At 40.5% G+C, this 22515-nt stretch overlaps 1 protein-coding gene across 14 annotated transcripts in view; it reads left to right on the top strand.

Moving 5' to 3' along the window:
* The window catches only part of LOC125450934 (semaphorin-6A-like), a 102128-nt gene extending 85932 nt beyond the window's left edge, over window positions 1–16196 (top strand). For 7 of the 14 annotated variants that reach the window (XM_048527393.2, XM_048527391.2, XM_048527387.2 and 4 more), the window contains exon 20: window positions 12348–16196. In XM_048527393.2, the coding sequence (XP_048383350.1) occupies window positions 12348–13519 (1172 nt within the window). In that variant the 3' untranslated portion in view covers window positions 13520–16196. The remainder of the gene's footprint in view (window positions 1–12347) is intronic. The other 7 variants (XM_048527394.2, XM_048527396.2, XM_048527395.2 and 4 more) reach the window with 5 other exon arrangements.
* The last annotated feature ends 6319 nt before the right edge of the window (window positions 16197–22515 follow it).

A 22515-nucleotide genomic window follows, 5' to 3' on the forward strand; every position in this document is an offset into this window, starting at 1 on the left:
TGATGTACATTAAAGCTGAGTGTGTATCTGTAGTAAGTTTGTGGTTTCATCAAAATGTTCAAATTCAGCATAAACAGAATGGTGATAAAAGCGAGTTGTTATATATCTTAAAAATATAATGAAATAAAAACATGATCTTCAAGTTTATAATGAGATCTCAACCAGCCATATTGAAAACTAACCTCAGGGTAGACAACACAAAGCAAAGTTTAGTTTTGATTTACGGCAGCTGTTAGTCATTTTAACACTCAATATTAGAGTAATAAAGTTTAAAAACTACAAACAATAACTTGTACAAATAGAGTTACTCTGGTACCTGCTTGAGTCTGTTTTAGTGAGTTGGCAAAAGAAGTGCCTTTAGAAAACTAAAATAATATACAAGAAGGCTGAGTAGAATTGGAAGTAACAATTGACCAAGTTAATAAAAGAATAAAAAGTAACTCTGTACTCAAACCTGAAATTAGATGTTTGATTCCCAATCTTTCCTTTAGCACCTGATCTTAATTGAGAAAGTTTGGTGCGGCTGAATCAACCTCAACATCACAGGCTAAATAGGGTGAAAATCTTTCATCAGAACCCTGTGTGGGAGCTATAGGCAAGGATGATACTTGGTGCCTTAACTTGCACGTAAAAAAATAGCACTTGGGCTGTGCCTCAACAAGATCACCATCAGTCAGTGTGGAAGCAAAGGATGCTATTTTGTTTATAAATTAAGAAAATTTTCTCCCACCGGTAGGATTTATTAATACAAGATCCTAATCCAAGTTGAGTTCCTTTCAAAGTTTTCAGTTCACTCAACTTTAATTCTCTTCATGTACTGTAATGATTAGTATTGAGAATGGCAGTGACCCTAGAGCCTTATTAGCACCTAAGAAGGTCAAATTAATGTTTGGTGCTCTGTGGGGCATCATTATAATTCATACCGGCAGTGCTGGAAGCAGTTTACCTCTAATGAACAACAATGGTAGCAGAGGTGACTGCATGGATCTGACATTCTGGTGTGTGGGTGTGCTTTTAATATACTAAATGATCTGAAAAGCTTGGTATTGACTGCATTTAATGGTTGTTATGATTTTTATTGGAAAATGGATTGGTTTATTTGTTTATTTCTTCATTTTTTTTGTTGTTATTGTGGTGTGGTTCTTTTCTGTTGGCACTTGAGAATTCTGTTCAATTTATTTTGCAGAATGCCACATGGGGTTCTTCAATGTCAGAACTTCATGTTTCTTAGTTTGCTGAGTTGCTTACTGTTACTGTTTTGTTCACAAAATTTGCACTTGCTGTCACGCTTAAGTATTGCTGTATCTAATCACCTGCTTTCTGTGTTACACCCTGGCTTCTTAGATGTTGCACCTACATGATCAGCCTCCTTTGAATTGTGTTTTTTTTAATTGAATTCCCCTTGTTGCAATATTAATGGAATAACCTGGCAATTCATGTGGGTGAGGCATGATATGTGTGCAGCAGCTTCTGATATTTAATATACTCTGGAATATTTTCAAAGCAGTTTCAAAAAGAACAATCCCTTTCTTTTCAAACACAGCAATTTCGCTGGCTGTTTTTCATTTCTGGTTTATAAAATAAAATGTTTCAGAGTATGCTTCTCTCTGCCTTATTTTTGTGTGCTAAGCTAACGGTATGACTAGCCGTTGCATAAAATGAATTTAACCCTCCAGTCAAACCTTCCCTTCTGCTGCCATTGTATTGAAGACTTCCCTCCCACTGAACATTTCATCTCCTTGTATGAAATGTTCCAAGGCCTTACAATCTGTAGTTTGATTCATTACTAACAACAGAAGCAGTGGGGAAAACAATCACTCAACAGTACTGTAGAATGAAAAACTCTCCTTGTTTTTCCCTTTAGGAATTGACCCTTCCTTCTTTCTCCTTGTGGTTTATGCCTGCATGTCCTTGTGACCCTTGATTAGTAGCTTATGATATCTTTCAATTGCCTGGGTCAAGGATAGCCCCTCAATTCTGTTCCCACTTATCTCAGCTGCCAGATGTCTGGAACTGCTGCAGTCGCTGTCTAGGTGATACGAATATTATAGTTTGTGGAGACAATGTTTAGAATTGCTAGTTTACCAGATTAACTCAGAATTTCTTTTACACTTGCAACTTTTATCTATGTGTCCCTCCATTATCATTAAAGGATTGAACATTTACATTTCCAGATAAAGTTTGCAATTGCAAAGTTGTGCATTATTTTCATCATATTTCAGCTTGAGTTCTGTCCTATCTGCGTTTTGAATTGTATTGCTAAGCCATCTGTACTTTATTATTCAGACAGACAAAAGAAACTATTTCTTGCCACAGACATTGCTTCATCTTGTGTTCAATATTACTATCTCTCGTGATCTTGGAGGTTGGTGAGAGTCTGGACAAAGTTTAAAACCTCTCCTGTCTTCATATTGAGAGCTGTGTTTTTGGGAACAAAAATCTTATGTTCACTTTATAGTCAGCGCTGTTAGCTGGACAGTTTTTGGAGGACAAAATTTGTTCATCTTTTGGTATATTCAGTAGAGTCAAATAATATGCCTTTCTGACCATTTTGGGCTTTTTAATCTCACAAGGATCAAATATAATAAATTTTCGTTCACTAGATGTGCGTGTTGTTTAAGGCACATGCTTAATCATTGTGTGCATATCCTTGGGTGACATATTAATCACAGTTGTCAACATGTATTAATATGAAGAAGTTTAACAAAAGTACATTATTGTTTTACAGTCTCAGGTCATTCATTACAATTATTGCAGGTTGTCACCAGAGCACTGCTTTCTGAGTCAATGTGTTTATGATCAGTGACTCCACTGTCATTTGCTAGGAAATACCAGAGTGTGCACTTTGCCTACCTGCTTTTGTTTTTTTTTATTGAATATGAAGTTAATGGAGGTTATGAGGATGGATATAGGATGGCACCAACCCTATATTAGCTACATGGTTGGGGCTGGCATGTCTGTCTGCCTCTTCAGGAAGTAATTTATTCCTCTAAGTGCCTTTTCTTGTACTATGTTGTTTTAAAAATTGTGACTTCATGCCTGACAAATAATCTGTGCTCAGTGGCTGACACTAAGATGGAGTGGGGCCACATGGCTTCAGATCTTTTTGACCTTCCTCAGTAAAATCAACATTAGCCTGTTCATCATTCTGTAACTTGGTGTTTAATGGATTGCAGATTTTATTGAATAAAACTATCAGTGATTTAGGTGTTTGCTTCAAAAAAAATCTGTAAAATGTGAAAGGCACGTTTTAGCTGCTGGGTAGGAGAAAGAAACATTTGACTGCCGGCAAGGAGAAAGTTGAACTTTGGTTGCACGTGTTAGGCAAAAGGTCAGGATTGGATAGCCAAGCTTCTCTTCACACACCTTCCCCTCGCGACACCAGCGAACAACTCTCCAATTCCTCCCCCCGCCTCCTCCACAAACATTCTCACCCCACAGCCAACTTTCACTTTGGGTTTAGAAAGCACTGTTCTAATGGCAGAGCTTGTCGGTTTGAAAGATACTAGAACATAGAACAGTACAGTACAGGTCCTTCATCCCATGATGCTGTGCTGGCCTATTATCCTACTAAGATCAATCTACCCTGCGTTCCCTACATTTTACTATCCTCCATATGTCTATCCAAGAGTCGTTTAAAAGTTTCGAAAGCATCTGACTCCACTACCACTGCTGACAGCACATTCCACACGCCTACCACTCTCTGTGTGAAGAACCTACCTCTGACATCTCTCCTATACCTTCCTCCAATCACCCTAAAATTATGCCCCTCATAATAGCCGTTTCCGCCCTGGGAAATAGTCTCTGACTGTCCACTGTATCTATGCCTCTCATCATCTTGTAAACCTCTTATTAAGTCATCTCTCATCCTTCTTTGCTCCAGTGAAAATATGTTCTATTCTTGGAGCATTGGTAAGTTGCTAGAATGCATCTTCAGATAGTGCCACCGTGTGTAAACAGATTTGGGTGTGAATATTGAAGGTAGTGGATGGGTTGCTGATTAAATGAGCTGCTTTACCCTGTACAGCATTGAGCTTCTTTTGTGTTGTTGGAGCCACACCCATCCAAGCAGTTGGAAAGTTTTCCGTCACATTCCTGACATGCACTTTGTAGTTAGTGAACGGGCTTTGGGAAGTCAGGGGGTGAGTTACTGAAAAGTTTGTAACCTCAACTTCCTTTTTAACCCCAGTAATTTATGGTGGGTGTCCTGTTGGTTTCTGGGCAAAGGTGTTTTGGTGTCTGGGGAGTTCAGTGGGGATACTGTTGAACAACAAATGGGTGGAATCTCTCTCTCTGAAGGTACTTTTTGCCTGGCGCTCATATGGCATGAATATTAACACGCTGTTTCTGCACAAGCTTGCATGTTGTCCAGCTTAGGTTGCATGCAGCCGAAGTCTGTTTCTGTTTCTGAGGAGTTGGAAACGGTACCACACTCTGCAATAATCAGTCATTGTTCCCATTTCTGACTTTGTTTGGAAGGAAAGATCATTGAGGCAGCTGAAGGTAATTTGGCCCAGGCCAATATCCTGGGGAACCCCAGCAATTAATGCACTGGGAATGAGGTGTTTACTAGCAAACAGACAAAATAACAGCAGAAGGAGACGATATTTCAAGCCTGCAGCACCATTCAGTTAGAGCAAGGCTGATTAGTTTGTTTTAAATTCCACATTTACAGCAGTCTACGGTAACCTGTGAATTTTTTTCCCCTCCCAAAGAAGAATCTACCTAATAAGGACATAAAATATTCTTTAGACAGAGAGTTCCACAGTCACAAATCTCTTAGAAAATATTTCTCATCATTTCTGTCCTAAAAGGCTGACCCCGTAACTTCATAATAGTGCCCTCCAGTTTATTGACCTCCAGCAAGCACAGGCAGATTTCGTTATGCTGGGCATGATTCCAACCAATGGAAATCATCTGCTTTCCATTGACTTCAGCTATTATAGAAATCCACAGGCCAAACCCTGGTCAAATACTGAAAGAAAATGGAATGTCACGGAATCCTGAGCAGTCTGGTAGCATGTGTGGAGACAGAAAAAGAGTTAATGATTTCAGGTGACCTTTCATTAGAGGACTGTCACCCTCCCCTCATTCTCAATGATGGCTAAGCAAGTCCTGGCAGAAAAACTTGCAACCATCTCCAGCCAGAACTGGGGAGCACTGCATATTAAAACTGAAACTTCCACTATTCTGATGACACAAGTAGTTGAGATGACAAACCAGGAAGGCCCAGGGCTTAAACTCCATCTTATAAGTAGGGCAGCACGATGTCTCATTGGTAGCACTGCTGCCTCACAGCGCCAGTTTCACCCTCGGGCGACTGTCTGTGTGGAACTTGCACATTCTCCTCGTGTCTGCGTGGGTTTTCACCAGGTGCTCCGGTTTCCTCCCACAGTCCAAAGATAGGTAAGTTAAATGGATTGGCCATGCTAAATTGCCCAAAGGGTCCAAGAATGTGCAGGCTAGGTAGGTAGCAATGGAAAATGCAGGATAACTGGGATAGGGTGGGGGCCTAGCTGGAATGCTGTTTGGAAGGTCAGTGTGGGCTTAATGGGCCAAATGGCCTGCTTCCACACTGTAGAGTTCTGTGTAAGTATAGCCAATGCACCATTAAAAGCAAGCTCTGTAATGCCTCCAAATGTATATTTAGTAAAAACGTTTCGTTAGAACTAAGACTTCATTTCTCAATTGAGTTGAGTCTTGAGTTGGGAGGTCACCTCGCTGCCACAGGCTGTGTGATGTTTGTTTTGTAGTAACATTTCCTTTCTTAAATTAAAGATGTTTTTCAATGTAATTGAGATCCAGATTATTGTTTCACTGGATGGGAAGCGGTGTGGGTTGGCAGTGGGGGAGGTTTGGTAGAATGAGCTGGGAGTCTGGAGGGTCCAGAATAAGTGTTACTGAACAATCAGGACACAGAGTGGGTCATTTTGAATTGAGATGAGGAGAAATGTCTTCACTCAGAAGGCAGTAAATCTGGAATTCTGGACCACAGAAAGCTTGGAGGCTGATTCACTGAATATATTTAAGAAGAAAGAAGTAGATTTCTAGCAGCTAAAGATGTTTAGGGTTATGGGAATTGAGTGGGAAAATGACACTGAGATAAACAACCAGTCTACAATCATGGTTGAATGACAGAGTGGGCTTGATCAGCCAAAAGGCCTTGTCCCTGCTATTTCTGTTTCTATTTATATGCATAGAATAATTTATGAAAGTTGCTTTACAGTATTAAAACAAATTAGTTTGCAGGAAACAAATGGACGTTGGAAACCTCTTTCCCGTTTTGAAAATTTGGAGCAGTTATTTATGGCATAACGTATACACAGTCAATTTTCATATCATGGCGATTCCCTTTTTGTCAGTCAACAGTCATTAGCAAACAAACTTGCAAATAAAGCCCTAAAGATATCTAGTTTCCCAAGATTCAGTTATGGTGCTGCTTCACTTAAAAGCATTGTTTTAACTTTGTTTGTGACTCCTTTATTCATCGGCAAGGTTCAACAGTTTTGATAAATCATTTGACCAGATAATTTGTACAAATCATCCATTCAAGAATCTGTGAACTGACATTGCATTTTGTTGACGGAAGTTGAGAACTGTATTGATTTTGATTTTAGACTCATTTTGAATTTACAATGACAGTGAAGTGCCTGCTGATATCGTTTTACCTGCTGCAAGCGACAACTCCTGGTTCTGCTCTGTGATCTCTATCATTTTGGTCCTTCTTTGCATGCATGCATGCCAATTCCAGTTAATCTTAATATCACAGAAATGCATGTCCTCTTATATGCAAGATTTCAAACTCAATATGAAATCCCTGTGCCCTGAGTGCATCCATAACTAGAAGTGCCGAGACTCTTCACATACAAAACAACACATTATACAAAAAGCTATCCTCCCCCCAGCATTAACCATAGCAGACCAAAAGAACAAAGTCAGGAATGCTTTTCCTCTGCCATCTCCTCTCCTCTCTTTCCTTAATGCCGGCGTTTTCTTATTCTTCCATATCACCATCCCTCACTGAGACCTTACAAACAAAGAACAAAGAAAATTACTGCACAGGAACAGGCCCTTTGGGCCTCCAAGCCTGCGCTGATCCAGATCCTCTGTCTAAATCTGTCACCTATTTTCCAATGCTCTGTATCCCTCCGCTCCCTGCCCATTCAAGTATCTATCTAGATAGATCTTAAATGACGCTATCGTGCCCGCCACTACCACCGCTGGCAACACGTTCCAGGTACCCACCACCCTCTGCGTAAAGAACTTCCCATGCATGTCTCCCTTAAACTTTTCCCCTCTCACCTTGAAATCATGACCCCTAGTAATTGAGTCCCCCAATCTGGGAAAAAGCTTCTTGCCATCCACCCTGTCTATACCTGTCATGTCAATCAGGTCCCTCCTCAACTTCCATCTTTCCAATGTAAATAATTCTAATCTACTCAACCTGTCTTCATAGCTAGCACCCTCCATTCCAGGCAACATCCTGGTGAAGCTCCTCTGCACCCTCTCCAAATTATCCACAACCTGTTTGTAAAATGGCGACCAGAACTGTACGTAAAATGGGTAAGATTTGTCCTTCACAATCCCTAGAGAAGTGATTGATGCAAGATGCCCACTCTGCTCCCAACTTGGCAATAATTTGCCCTAGTTCTTCAGCCCCAAGAGTATTGAAAGACTGGAGCCATACAGTTTGTTATGTCCCATGTTAAGTGTGCCAAACAAATTTCAGCTTCCAATGAAACCCAACCACAAATGTAATCAACTTTTGTTTTTAATTCAAGTAGGTGATTTGTGGGCTGGATTTAGCTGATAGACTACCTGTTGGGCTCGGTTAAATAGAACATAGAACAGCACAGCACAGAACAGGCCCTTCAGCCCACGATGTTGTGCCGACCATTGATCCTCATGTATGCACCCTCAAATTTCTGTGACCATATGCATGTCCAGCAGTCTCTTAATTGTCCCCAATGACGTTGCTTCCACAACTGCTGCTGGCAATGCATTCCATGCTCTCACAACTCTCTGTGTAAAGAACCCGCCTCTGACATCCCCTCTATACTTTCCTCCAACCAGCTTAAAACTATGACCCCTTGTGCTAGCCATTTCTGCCCTGGGAAATAGTCTCTGGCTATCAACTCTATCTATGCCTCTCGTTATCTTGTATACCTCAATTAGATCCCCTCTCCTCCTCCTTTCCTCCAATGAAAAAAGTCCGAGCTCAGTCAACCTCTGTTCATAAGATAAGCCCTCCAGTCCAGGCAGCATCCTGGTAAACCTCCTCTGAACCCTCTCCAAAGCATCCACAACTTTCCTATAATAGGGCGACCAGAACTGGACGCAGTATTCTAAGTGCGGTCTAACCAAAGTTTTATAGAGCTGCAACAAGATCTCACGACTCTTAAACTCAATTCCCCTGTTAATGAAAGCCAAAACACCATATGCTTTCTTAACAACCCTGTCCACTTGGGTGGCCATTTTAAGGGATCTATGTATCTGCACACCAAGATCCCTCTGTTCCTCCACACTGCCAAGAATCCTATCCTTAATCCTGTACTCAGCTTTCAAATTCGACCTTCCAAAATGCATCACCTCGCATTTATCCAGGTTGAACTCCATCTGCCACCTCTCAGCCCATCTCTGCATCCTGTCAATGTCCCGCTGCAGCCTACAACAGCCCTCTATACCGTCAATGACACCTCCAACCTTTGTGTCGTCTGCAAACTTGCTGACCCATCCTTCAATCCCCTCATCCAAGTCATTAATAAAAATTACAAACAGTAGAGGCCCAAGGACAGACCCCTGTGGAACACCACTCACCACTGACTTCCAGGCAGAATATTTTCCTTCTACTACCACTCGCTGTCTTCTGTTGGCCACCCAATTCTGTATCCGACAGCTAAGTTCCCCTGTATCCCATTCCTCCTGACCTTCTGAATGAGCCTACCATGGGGAACCTTATCAAATGCCTTGCTGAAGTCCATATACACCACATCCACAGCTCGACCCTCATCAACTTTTCTAGTCACATCCTCAAAGAACTCGATAAGGTTTGTGAGGCATGACCTGTCCCTCACAAAGCCGTGTTGACTGCATTTAATCAAGCCATGCTCTTCCAGATGGTCATAGATCCTATCCCTCAGAATCCTTTCTAACACCTTGCAGACGACAGATGTGAGACTTAAATGACTGAATTTTTCCCCCTATCAGTACATTCCTTCTTTATGGTTTACTTAACAGTCAGTATTTAATGTGGAAGTGGAGCTTAAGATGAGTAAAGATTGGAAAGGTGGTTTCCTGTCAGAGAAGAAGGTTAAGAGATGATATTTCAGAATGATGGGAGGTCCCAACAGTATAGATATGGAGACAATAAGACATAGGAGTATAAATAGGGTATTCAACTACTCGAATATCATGGCTGATCTGATGGTCTTCAACTCCACTTTTGTGACTTTTCCCAAAAACCCTTGATTCCTTTACTGATTTAAAAATCTGTTTCAGCCTTGACTATCCTTAATGTCCCAGCCTCAATTGCCCACTGCAGTAAAAAAATTCCATAGACTCACTAACCTCTGAGGTTATGTTTTCTGGTCCTAGAATCTCCCACAATGCGAAGCAACCTCTCAACATCTGTTCTGTCAGGTCCCTAAGAATTTTACATGTTTTAATAAGGTCACTCCTCATCCTTATAAACTCCAATAAGTACAGGGCTAACCTATTCAACATCTCCTCACAGGAAGATCCCTCCATACCCAGGATCAACTGAGTGAAACCTTTCTGGACTGCCTCCAATACCAGTATATCTTTCCTGAGATAAAGGGTTCAGAACGGTTCACATATTCCAACTGACTTATACCTTGTTTAGTTTTCACAAAACCTCCCAATTTGTAAATTCCATTCCCTTTAAAATAAAAGCCAAAATTCCATTTACTTTCTCAATTATCTGCTGAACTTTTATTAATCACAAAAAAACTAACATACAGGAGGACCTCCAAATCCTTGTGTTTCAGCTCTCTGCAGATTTTCCCTTGTACATAATATTCAACTCTCCCTCTTCTTACTAAAATGAATGATCTCACATTTTCTTACGTTATATTTCATCTGCCAAGATTTCTAATATCCACTTAACCTATTTGTTCCCCACTGCTGGCTGTGTCACCTACCTAACAATCTACTTCTGCCATCTGCAAACATTTTGATGGTACATTCACATCCCTCATCCAAATTATTGATATATTTTGTAAATAATTGTGACCCCATATTGATTCCTATGGGACTCCACTCGTTACATATCGCCATTCCGAAAATGCCCAAAATCCCAACACTGTTATTTTCTCTTAGCCAAACCTATATCCATGCTAATGTACCATCCCAACACCATGGGTTGTTAGCTTATGAAGTAGCTTTGTGTCAAACATTGTGTCAAAAGTTTCAGAAATACAAATATATTGCATGTACTGGCTTCCCTTTATCTATTCTGTTTGTTACCATCTCAAAGTATTCCATTAAATTTGTCACGATTGACTTCTCTTCTTGATGAAGCCATGCTGACTCTGCTTGATTTAAATTGTGTATTTCTCAATGCCCTTCTGCTCTCAGTTATGAAAGAATCAAGAACCAGTTTGTGCAGGCCTGAAGAATTTTGGGAAAAGGCACAAATGCAAAGTGAGGAATAAAAATGTTTTTATTCAGGTTCGGGTTTGAAATCCACTGCCTGGAGTTGTGGTGGTGGCAGGCTCAAATCATGCAATCAAGAGGGTGTTGGATGATATGGGAAAGGCTTTAACACTAAGGTAAAATGCACGGACCTCCCTGCCCTTCCCTAGCCTACACCTCCAGCACCGCATAATCACATATCCAATACACCTGCCCCCAAAAAACTACGCCCAACCACCCTTTGGCTCTTCCTTCTCCTTTTGTCAGCCTGCTCCCAGTCGTGGTCTACAAATCTGTTAATCTTCTTAACCATGGTCCTGCTATTATGTCCTTGTTTGTGATTATCATTCACTTTGCAAAAATATAGCAGCAGCATGTCATTAGTACCTTGCTCTGTGGATAGCCTTGGCAAATAAATACACCTGAGCAACTTCTTTGATGAAAGGTGGAAATTAAGAAATGCCAAAGAAGTTGGACAACAAATGCTTGGCTTAGTCTACTGCACTGTTTTGAGATTTTTAAAAGCTCAGGCTGAGGGAAGAAGACGGCTGTTCAGGAAGAAGTTTGCATGCGCGGTAGGAGGGGTTTGGAAAGATATGGGGCTAACAGAGGCTAATAGTGGAATGTACAGTACATGCTTAGAATTAGGGATGTAAATATATAGGGAGATGGAGCATCAGAATGTTTGGAGAAGGTCACAAAGATGGAAAGGTTTTGAAATTTTTGGAAGAGAAAGTAGTTAATGAAGTTTGTGTTTGGAATAGCATATTATCCCAAATCTGAATAAATTGAGAATTTGTGTATCCTAGAGCTTCGGAGGCTAGCAAGAAGAATGTTGGAGAAATTATGAAGCAACAATAACTTGGATAACTGCTTTTGTGAATTGGCAGCTCTCCAGAATTGGAAGCAGGCAGATGTGAGATCGGAACCTCTGGTTGCCACTGAGTTTCCTTTCTCCCCACAGATTGTCAAATTGCAGCAATGTGAATTGAGTCTCTCTGTGACAAAACTGTATGTTTTTCCCTGCCCTGAAAAGATGACTCATACTAAATAACACTCTAAAATACAACTAGTTATCCAACACCTTGCTCAAGTGATCAATCTCCAACTGTAAGCCATTACAGAATATGTCAGCAGCCAAGCTGATTCTGTTCAGGTCTGCATACACTTCAGCAGAAAAAGGCATTCAATACTATCATTGATTTAAACCCTGACTGATGTTTCTAATGTCTCACAAGTCTAGAAACAGCAACACTATTTCCAGTGTTGAGTTGGGGTCTGCTAACTCAGCACATACTAGCTTGTTCTGTAAAACAAGTTACCTTGGCCATCCATTTACTCATTAAATCAACAGGGAATTGGTGACCAGATATTCATATGGATTCAGAATTTAATTTTTAATTTTTCTTCTGTGCACTTACCTCAATTGCATAAAAAGCTTTTCAGGATAGAGGAGACTTTGCATTGCTGGACCAGATAACTGACTTTCGTGGTCATTCAAAATGGTATGTATGTATGCCATAATAAAACTCCTGATTTTACAGTCAACAATTGTCCTGAATGGTGAAGATCATGCATTATTTTACAGGTTGCAGTGTCATGTATACATTAAAGTTAATGAAGATCTCTGTGTTTAGAAGGGGATAGAAATTATTTTTCTGTTAACTGAATTCTTCCACTATCTAATGTTTCAGGAGTAATCCGCGAAAGTTACCTCAAAGGTCACGACCAGCTTGTTCCAGTTACCCTCTTGGCTATTGCGGTTATTCTCGCCTTCGTCATGGGGGCAGTTTTCTCAGGAATAATCGTTTACTGCATATGTGACCACCGACGCAGAGACATTGACGTCGGACAAAGCAAAGAGAAGGACCTGCCTCGTTCTCGCAGGGGTTCCATGACCAGCGTCACAAAACTCGGTGGTTTGTTTGATGGTCAGACTAAGGAGCCAAAACCAGAAGCGCTGCTAACTCCTCTGATGCATAACGGTAAAATAGTGACTCCAAACGGCACAACAAAGATGCTGATCAAAGCTGACCAGCATCACTTGGACCTGACAGCTCTGCCCACTCCAGAGTCAACGCCAACTCTGCAGCAGAAACGGAAGCTCAGCCGTGGGAGCAGCCAATGGGAAAGGAACCAGAATCTAATCAATGCCTGCACAAAAGATCTGGCATCCATGGGATCACCAGTGATCCCCATGGATCTTCCTCTTCATGCTTCTCCTAACCACATCCCAAGTGTTGTGGTCCTCCCAACTACTCAACAGAGTTTTCAGCACGAATACGGAGATCAAGGAATCAGAGCAATGGAACAAATTACCATTGAAGATCAGAATGCAACTCTGGAATATCGGAGCATGAAAAGCCCATGTCACGGATTAGTGGCAAACTTAGATCAGGTGCCACCTAAAGTTCCTCAGAGGGAAGCCTCACTTGGATCCAGTAACACTGGGTTGCCCCAGAATGCTCTGGGCAAGCGACTGGATGTTCCTTCTCCTTCATATGCGATGGAATATAAGAGAAATTATCCCAGCAATTCATTGCAAAGAAATCCTCAATCATCAGCATTCAAACGAAATCACAATACTAACTCATCTAACTCCTCCCACCTTTCTAGGAACCAGAGTTTTAACAGAGGAGAGAATCCTCCTCCCGCACCACAAAGAGTAGACTCTATGTTAGTGAACGCAGGTCAGCCCCAGACACAGGCTGTAACCGTGTCCAGAAGATCTAGCATCACTGCACCATACAACTCTTTGCCAAGATCTGGGATCAAACGCACACCCTCCATAAAACCAGATGTTCCACCAAAACCCACGTTTGTTCCCCTTTCGACTCCTACCAAGCCAAATGACACATGCACATAATCACAGTGGGAGGCATAAAATTATATAGACCCTGCGTCTTGAGTCAGTGCTTTCAACTGCAACACTAGATTTGTGTTTTTTTTTAAAGGAAAGCTGTTGTTAAGCTGAGGATATTTCTTTCCCATCTCCCTGGAAAAAGAAATGGGTGGAATATTTTCTTCTGACTGCTGCAGCTACTGAACTCAGCATTTGAAGACAGGATGAGCTATTGAACTTCTGTTTGAGGGGGTTAATGATTGATGCACATGAACAGGTTGGTGGGGTGATGAGCCAAAAGCACAAGACTGTGGCAAACGTGTAATTGTCTCCTTGACTCTACAGCATATAACTCTGTAGGGAGATGAGTTTAAAAACAAAGCACTGAAGAAGGTGACTCAGACTTAACATTAGCTGAAGTTTACGGTTTGCAAATACTGTGAATTGCCTCTCAGTGTTACATCCGCTTAAGCAGCAGATATCTGCCATTTAGGCAGGGCTTTGGCCTCTGTCTCTGCTATTGTCCTTCTTGTAATGATTAATGTGACTATTAACACTAATAGCTCCTGGTATTTATTATTTAAGTGCTATTTCGAAACATGACTGATTCCTTCAAATGAATTTATGGATATCTCTTTAAAAAGAATCAGAAAGAAGTCTAAAATGTAATGTTTGTAATTATTTAAGGCAAGTCAATTAACTGGAGACATTTGATGCTTTTTTAAGAAAAGGTAACAGTCCACTAACAGTATGGAGGTGGAAAACTGAGCTCAGTGTTTCTACTCAGCTGCTGACAGGGTTATCAATGTGCTTGGGATGGGGAAGAAGAAAAGAAAAAAGAAAGGGATATTTATTTTATTGTGGAAGGTTCTTTTCATGATCCATGACAAACTGAGAGGAGGGAGTGAATCAATGAAAATATTCAGATTTGTTCCTTTTGAGGTTTAGGAGAGGAAGGGAACAAAACTCGATTAGCATAGACATAAGTGGAATCGCTATCAATTATGAAGAGGATGTATGCGGTTTAAACAGTCCTGTTAATTTTGTCAGTAATTGATATTTGAAATGCAGGCACTAGCACATCATGTGCTCGCCAACTCAATTTTGCACATGGCACAGCAAATGATAGTAAATGGATGGAGTGTGCTGAAAAACAAGCTGTTACCATGCATAAATCATACTCCTGCTACGCTGACTCTAACTGGTAATACATCTGTGACAAATCTCTTCTTCCATGTGTAAATTTGTGCCTTACAACATCAGTTGTGTAAATTTCTAGATAGTAATCTGCAAAGTTTTTGCCCCTTTTTGAAAAAATAAGTTTCTGCTAAATGTTGGTGCCCATTTGGAGTAAGTGCTGTCTGAAAGAATACAGGCTCTGACACCTCAATGTCCAGAGAAATCGAATTTCATTCATCATCCTATAGTCGTGCCAATCCTGACCACCTAACACCATGTACTTGCAGAAGATTTGAAACTGGTCTAAAATTCTGTGGGAGTGTTTCCTTTCATTTTTACTTTATTTCAGCTGTAATATGACATGTTCCCATTGGCTAATCCAGAAAGACAGATGTGCTTTAATAACGTTTTTACTTGTGACTGGTGGGCAATTGCTATGATATCCAATTGGCTAGTGCCTCAATTGAAGGCACCAATAAACCGACATTGTAAATGTTATTGGATTGGCAAAGCAGTCTTAGAGCAGGCTGGTTCCTGCTGGAATAACACTGCTATAATATGTGTAGCCAGGAGGATAGTGAAAATCTTTTGGCACAACTGTTTCTAATTATTGTTTTACTGTTACGTTTTTCAGTTTATAATGCACGCTGAATAGTGTTTTTACTTGTTAAATATTGTAGAAATAAGGTTTTTATCGATTGAGCTGTTATGAATTTTCTTTTTTTTTTATTTTTTTACTGACTTGTTTTTGCAGTTTTTTCCTCCTCAATTGGACACTTATTTGCAAGCTGGGTGGTAGCTGGAAAATTCCAGAAGGAACTAGACCAAAGTTTGTAACAAGGGTGCATACATATTCTACTTTTGTCTCCTCCATTTCATTACTTCATGAAGTCAACTAGCATCGATGCATTCCTTCTGGACAGTTGTTCTATAAAATTAATTGTGCATGTTTCCAACAAATTATATGTTGGCTGTTTTCATGCCTTATTTTTCAATGTTCATGTCGTGCGATTGTTTGTAAGTTATGTCTGAGTGCAATTTTAATACGTCGTTTGGGTTTTAACTTGAGAAATTCACCAGTACTTTTTTATTCAAAAAGAAGTCCTGATATGTTCACACTGAAAGATCAACAAAGTATTCATGAAAATTGAATTGATACAAAATGTAATGCCCTGAGATGATTGAATAGTAGTACTGCTGTTTTGTCCCTTCATTTTTGACAGTTTCTTTGTGGATCCTTCTTTGCCCCTTTGCGTGCCTTTGAAGCTCACCCTTGATATACACTCTTAGATACAACAGTCAGATACTGGTTGTGTAATATGTAAAATATTGTGATGTTGACACAATCACTTTCCCTCAGCTCCACATCCCTAACATTCAATTCACAACTCCAATGTATGTTGTAAAAAAGACTCTTTAATTATTACATAATGTAATAAAACAGACTGTTCTGCTGTAGTTTTATTGGTTGGAACGTTGCGATTCTTCTCCAGCCCTGGAACTTACTGGGATCTTACACTGATTTCTGATTTATTCCATCCTGTGGAGTGTGCTTAATCTGTTACAATACATCTGTATTCCATTAACTTTGAACTGCTGTGTAGGGTGATGGAACAGTTCCCCATTTTGCCTCATAAGTGGTCCAGCTGTGGAATATAAATCTTTTTAAACAGAAATACTAATACCTTAACATACAACCTCAAGTATCAAACAGTGCAGTATTCTCTTTTTCCATTTCTTCCGACTAATCCTTTTACTTCTGTTTGAGTAACATTACTTTTTTGGTATTGAATTGTGCAAGTTTCATATTGTGGACTTGCACTGTCCCATTCAGCCACTGAGAGCCTGAGTTAGAATAACGCCAGGGTAAAATGAGATACTTGTCACTCCCTGAGATCCATTTTATTCTTTGACTATATTGCTTGTTTTCATATCAGGATGAATTTGAGTGGACTCAATAAGGGTTGATATATTCATAATCAGGATGTTCACTGCCAGTAGTAATATATTTCAACTTGTTTTCCTTTTGGCAAATATCTGCTGCTTTAATAAGTGGCAAATGTCAAATTGAGCAGGAAGTGCAATATTAATATTGTCTTTCTACCCTCAGTATACAAGTAGAGAACATAAATAGCATGAAGAACACCAGGTGGTGTGACTATACTACCTTGTCTTGCTGTTATGCACCAAGACACGTTGTCAATCTGATTGTAGTGGCCTTATCACTTCATGTTAGCAAAAGGGTCATTGGATTATGGGGTATTGTTGGAATCAAGTGTAAAATTTGTGTGGATGTACCTGAGGTCACAAGAATTTGGAATTTAGGCCCATTTGATCTTGTGATTGTAGAATACCAATTTTGCCCAGTAGCTAGTTATTAATTCAGTTTTAGTGGCCCATCTTCAGCAACCCTTCCTGGAAGTCTGATCCAGCGGCAGCTCGTGACCTGTAAAGTACAGGAAGAGAGACTGCTTCAGTGAAGAAAATGATTCAATGGAAAAAAAAAGCATCAAAACGGCAAGTGCTGTAGAGTCATTATGGAACAGAGAAGTTTGTTTTATTCCTCGAGACAACACCTACTGTCAGTAATTTCCCTTCAAGATCCTTTGTTCAAATGAGAATAATCCAAACTTCTCCAAACTAACCTTATAGGTACGTTCCTTCATCCCTGAATTCTGCTAAATCTCCTCTGCTCTTTGTCAGGGGCATTCACATTCTTTCTGACATGTAGTGAAAAGAAACCTGAATGCAGTGCTCCAGTTATGGTCTAATCGCAGGTTGATAAAAATCCAGCACAACATCACTGTTTTTGGACTGATTTCCTTTGGTCTTCATAAATGGAGGCATTAAGGGTGGCAGAATCAAGGAACATTAATAGACATAACCGATATCTAACCAAATGGCAGCACAGAGTCAAGAAGCTAATCTACAGTATCTATCAGATTATCATGGCATTACCCATGGTGAGAAAGAAGCATTATAAACTGAGGTAACATCAAGGCATGTTATCAGGGATGGCAGTTCCTTTAGATTGGAGAGATGTGGGAGTGTATCCAATGTTATGTTGAGATTGAAAAAATAGATGCATGTTCAAAAAAAAATCAAGCAGTAATTATGGATGAATTCAATCTTCATCTTGTTTGGGTTAATCACATTGGAAAGGGTTGCTATGACAACAGATTCATTGAGTGCATGAGGGCTAGTTTCTTATCGCAATATATCGTGGAGCCAACTACTAGGTAATGAGTCAAGTTTAATAAACAACCTCCTTGTGATAGAATACCTAGGAAGTAGTGATCATAAGATAGAATTTGCTATTCAATTCAAGAGTGAGAAGCTTGGGTCAGAAACAGCAGTGTTTAACTTAAAGGGAATTACAATCAAATGAGGATAAAGTTAAAGTGGACTGAGCAGATAGATCAGGTTGAATGTAAGCAAGCAGTGACAAACATTTAAGGAGGTAATTTATGACTCTCAACAAAAATACATCCCACTAAGGAGATGTATTCTACCCCATGGTTAATGAAAAAAGTTAAGGACAGTATAAAATTGAAAAGCATATGAGGAGATCAAAGTCAGCGATACTGAATACTGGTATAAATGCAGCATGCAGCAAAGCAGGATTAAAAAGATAATAAAGACAGAGAAAATAAGCCACAAACTAGTGAGGAGTATAAAATTTGACAATAAGAGCTAATTAAAATATAGGAAAAGAGAAGCCAATGTGAACATAAGTCCCTTAGAAAATAAATTTGGGGAGACAGTTATGGGGAACAAAGAAATGGCAGGGGAGTCAGATATTTTGTGTTAGCCTTCACACTGGAAGGTACTTCAAACATCCAATTAATGCTAAAGAATACAAGGGAGGAATTAAGTACCATCACCAAAGTTTGATTAGACAAACCATTAGTATTAAAGGCAGATAAGCTCACTTGCCCTGATAGCTTGCATTCTAGGATCCCAAAAGAGGTAGCTACTCATAGTGGTTGATTTGGTTGTAATCTTCCAAAAATTGTTGGAGTCTGCAGAAATGCCAGACGATTGGAAAACTGCCAATATGATACCAGTAATAAAAATGGGAGGCAGGCAAAAAGCAGAAACTGTAGACCAATTAGCCTAACATCTATAGTTGGAATAATATTGGGATCAATTATTAAGGAAGCAATAGCAGGACATTTGGGAAATCATAATCTAATCAAACAGAGTGAGCATAGCTTCATGTAATCATGTCTGACTAATTTGGTGACGTTTTTCGAGGAAGTCTTAACCAGAGTGGATAAAAGGAATCAGTGGACGTATTTAGACTTCTGGAAGGCATTCAAAAAGTCACATCAAAGAGCGTTGACAGAAGACAAGAGCCTGCTATGTTGAAGGTAGTGTATTGGTATGGATAGAGAATTGGCCAATGGGCAGGGAACAGTGAATGGGTATGAAGGTTCTTTTTCAGGTTGGTGGCTAGTCACCAGAAAGCTTCTTTAGGGATCCATGCTGGCATTACAACTGTTTATAAAGTATATTAGTGACTTGGAGGAAGGGAATGGATGTACTGTAGCCACATTTACAGATAACACAAAAAGTAGATGGAAAGGCAGGCCGGGAGACTGTTACAAACAGTTTATAGAGAGCAATTTTGAAAGCTTAAGTGGGCAAAATGTGGCAAATGGAACATAATGTGGGACAATGTGAAATTGTTCAGTTCGGAAAGGAGAACAGAGGACTATTATTTAAGTGGAGAGAAAATGCAAGAAAGTTGCACACGAAAGAACTTGAGAGTAGAGATAACAGGAACTGCAGATGCTGGAGAATCCAAGATAACAGAGCTGGATGACCACAGCAGGCCAAGCAGCAACTTAGGAGCACAAAAGCTGACGTTTCGGGCCTAGACCCTTCATCAGAAATACTTATGCATGAAATGCAGAAAGCTAGCATACAGGTGCAGCAGGTAATCAGAAAAGCAAATGGAATGTTGGCCCTTATTTCAAGGGAGTTGAAGTATAAGAGTAGGGAAGCCTTACTGCAACTGTACAAGTTGCAGGTGAGATCAGAATTGGAGCACTGTGAGCAGCTTTAGTCCCTTTATTTAAGGAAAGACATCATTTCGTTGGAGACAGTTCAGAGAATTTTCATCAGGTTGATCCCTGCTGTGGAGGGATTGTCTCATGACAAAGGCTAAAGAGCTGAAGTTTGGAAGAATGAGAGGTGACCTCATTAAACCAAATACAATTCTCAAGGGACTTAACAGGCTAAATAATGAGAGGATATCACCCCTCACAGGAGAGTCTAGGACCAGAGGACATAGCCTCAATAAAAGGACACTAAGACTGAGATGAGGAGAAATTTCTCAGAGTTGTGATTCTTTGAAACTCCTTGTCACGGAAAGCTGTCGGATGCTGAGGCTTTGTGTATATTTAAGGCTGAGATAGATAGATAGATTCTTCATCAAGAGTTATGGGGAATGTACAGGAAGTCGGAAGTGAGAATGTCAGATCAGCCATGACCCTATTGAATGGTGGTGCAGGCTCGAGGGGCTGAAAGGCCCACTTCTGTTCCTATTTCTTATTCTCCATCACGGGTAAGGAAAGCTGCTGCTGACTATCACCTACTGCAACCCAAACCCTCCTTCGTACTTCCACTGCACCCCAGCCTGATTGGTGAATCAGTGCTCCTCCATATTAAAAAACAGTTGGAGCAAATACAGAGGGTGGCAAGGCACATTGTATACTCTGGTTGGGGAACTTCATGATAAATCATTGAGAGTGTCTTGATAGCGCCACTACTGGCCAAGCTGACCAAAGCCTGAAGAATATAGCTGCTAGACTTGGCCTGTAGCAGGAGTGATAAGGGATCTAACAAGAGGGGAAATAAAATCTACCACACTCTCACCATTCTCCCTGTTTCTGATGTGCCTGTCTGAATGTATCAGTAAAGAGTGACCACTACATAATCTTGTGAAAATGAAGTCCCATCTTCACATTGAGAATATCCTCCATTGTGTTGTGTGGCACTACAACCATGGGTTAGATATCAAGCACCTAGCAACTCACTTGACCATCCACGTGGTGCTGTGTGCCATCATCAGCAATAGAAGTGTACTTCCAACAAAACCTGTGATTCATTACCCAGTGTACTCCCCCGCCACATACCAATACAGGATCAATCCTCATTCAGTAAACAGTGCAGAAGGGATTGCGGGTAACAGCAGCAAACATACTTGAAAATGAGTCAAAATGGTGAACGTACAAAACAGGAATACTTGTGTATCAGGCAGCATGCAAATAGAGCCAAGCAATCTGGAAACCAACAGATCCGGGCTGAGCTTTGTAGCCCTACCACGTGTCATGGATGGTTGTGCACAGTTAAACAACTATCCCGTCCGCAATGATGGTGGAGCCCGGCATCTCAGTTCAAAAGGTAAATCTTAAGCATTTGCAACAATCTTCAGCTAGACAGGCCGAGTGGAGAATCCACCTCAGCGTCCTCCAGCAACTTCCAGTATCACAAAACCCCTAACTTCAGCCAATTTGATTCACTCCATGAGATAAAGAAATAGTTGAAGATACTGGGACCTCATAGGCCATGAAACATTTCAGCAATAGTATTGAAGACCATATCCCTAGCTAGGCTGTTCCAGTTTGACTACTTACCCAACAAAATGGAAAATTACCCAGGTATATCCTGCATATAGAAAGCAGGACTAACCCAACTGTCTAGTTGTGACTGTCTGTCTACGAGCAATCATCAGTAAGGCCACAGAATGGGTCATCAAAGATGCGATCAAGCTGCACATGCAAGAAAATAACCACTGATACCCAGTTTAGCATCTGCCAGGGCCACTCAACTCCTGACCTCAACATAGCCTTGGTTCAAACATGGATCAAAAGAGCTGAATTTCTGAGGGGAAGTAAGCAGTAAAGAGCTCTAGGAAACAAGTCACTGGGACCATGCGACGTAGCAGTAGAAGTAGGCTATTCAGCCCCATGTGCTTTCTAGACTATTCAATATGACCATGGTGAATCTGAATCCTCAATTCCACTTTCCTGTCTTTTCTTCATTGATCTTGATTCCCTTGCTGATTAAAAATCTGTCTCAGCCCTGACTATATTTAATGACACAACTTCTCTAGCCCCTTGTAAAGAGTCCACATATTGGCTCCCTTTAAAATTCCTTCACAGAATTGCCCTAACTGAGAGGTCTCTTACTGTTAAGATGATACTCTCTGGCTCTAGGCTCTGCCACGAGGGGAGAGAACTTTTCCTGAACTGAAGTACCAAAACCCTTAAGATTCTTGTATGTCTCAAAAAGGTCACCTTTTATTCTTCTAAACTCCAATGAGTACAGGTCCAAACTACTCAACCTCCTATGTCACTTCCTCCAGACTTGGATCAACCGAATGAAGCCTCTCTGGACTGTCCCCAGTGCCTTAGAAAGGGGAACAGAACTGTTCACCATATTCTTGGTATGGTCTAAACAGTGCTTTGTACTGTTTTAGACAGACTTCCCCACTTTTATACTCCATTCTCCATGAAACACAGGTCAACTTACCTTTTGCCCTCTCAATTATGTGCTAAACTTGTATGCTTTTAGTGATTTCTGGACGAGGAGTCTGAAATACCTCAGTGCAATACCAAACAGAGTGCTGGAGAAACTCAGCAGATCTGGCAGCATCTGTGGGGAGAAAAACAGAGTTAATGTTATGAGTCTGATCTTGTTACTTCAGAATTGATTTGGGGTCTGAGGAATAGTTACGTCAGGCTCAAAATGCTAACTCTGTCTCTGTCTCCACATTTGCTATCAGGCCTGCTGAGTTTCTCCAGTCCAGCAAAATCTATTTGTTTCAGATT

This window comes from Stegostoma tigrinum, chromosome 3 (genome assembly GCF_030684315.1).
Source record: "Stegostoma tigrinum isolate sSteTig4 chromosome 3, sSteTig4.hap1, whole genome shotgun sequence".
NCBI lineage: Eukaryota > Metazoa > Chordata > Chondrichthyes > Orectolobiformes > Stegostomatidae > Stegostoma > Stegostoma tigrinum.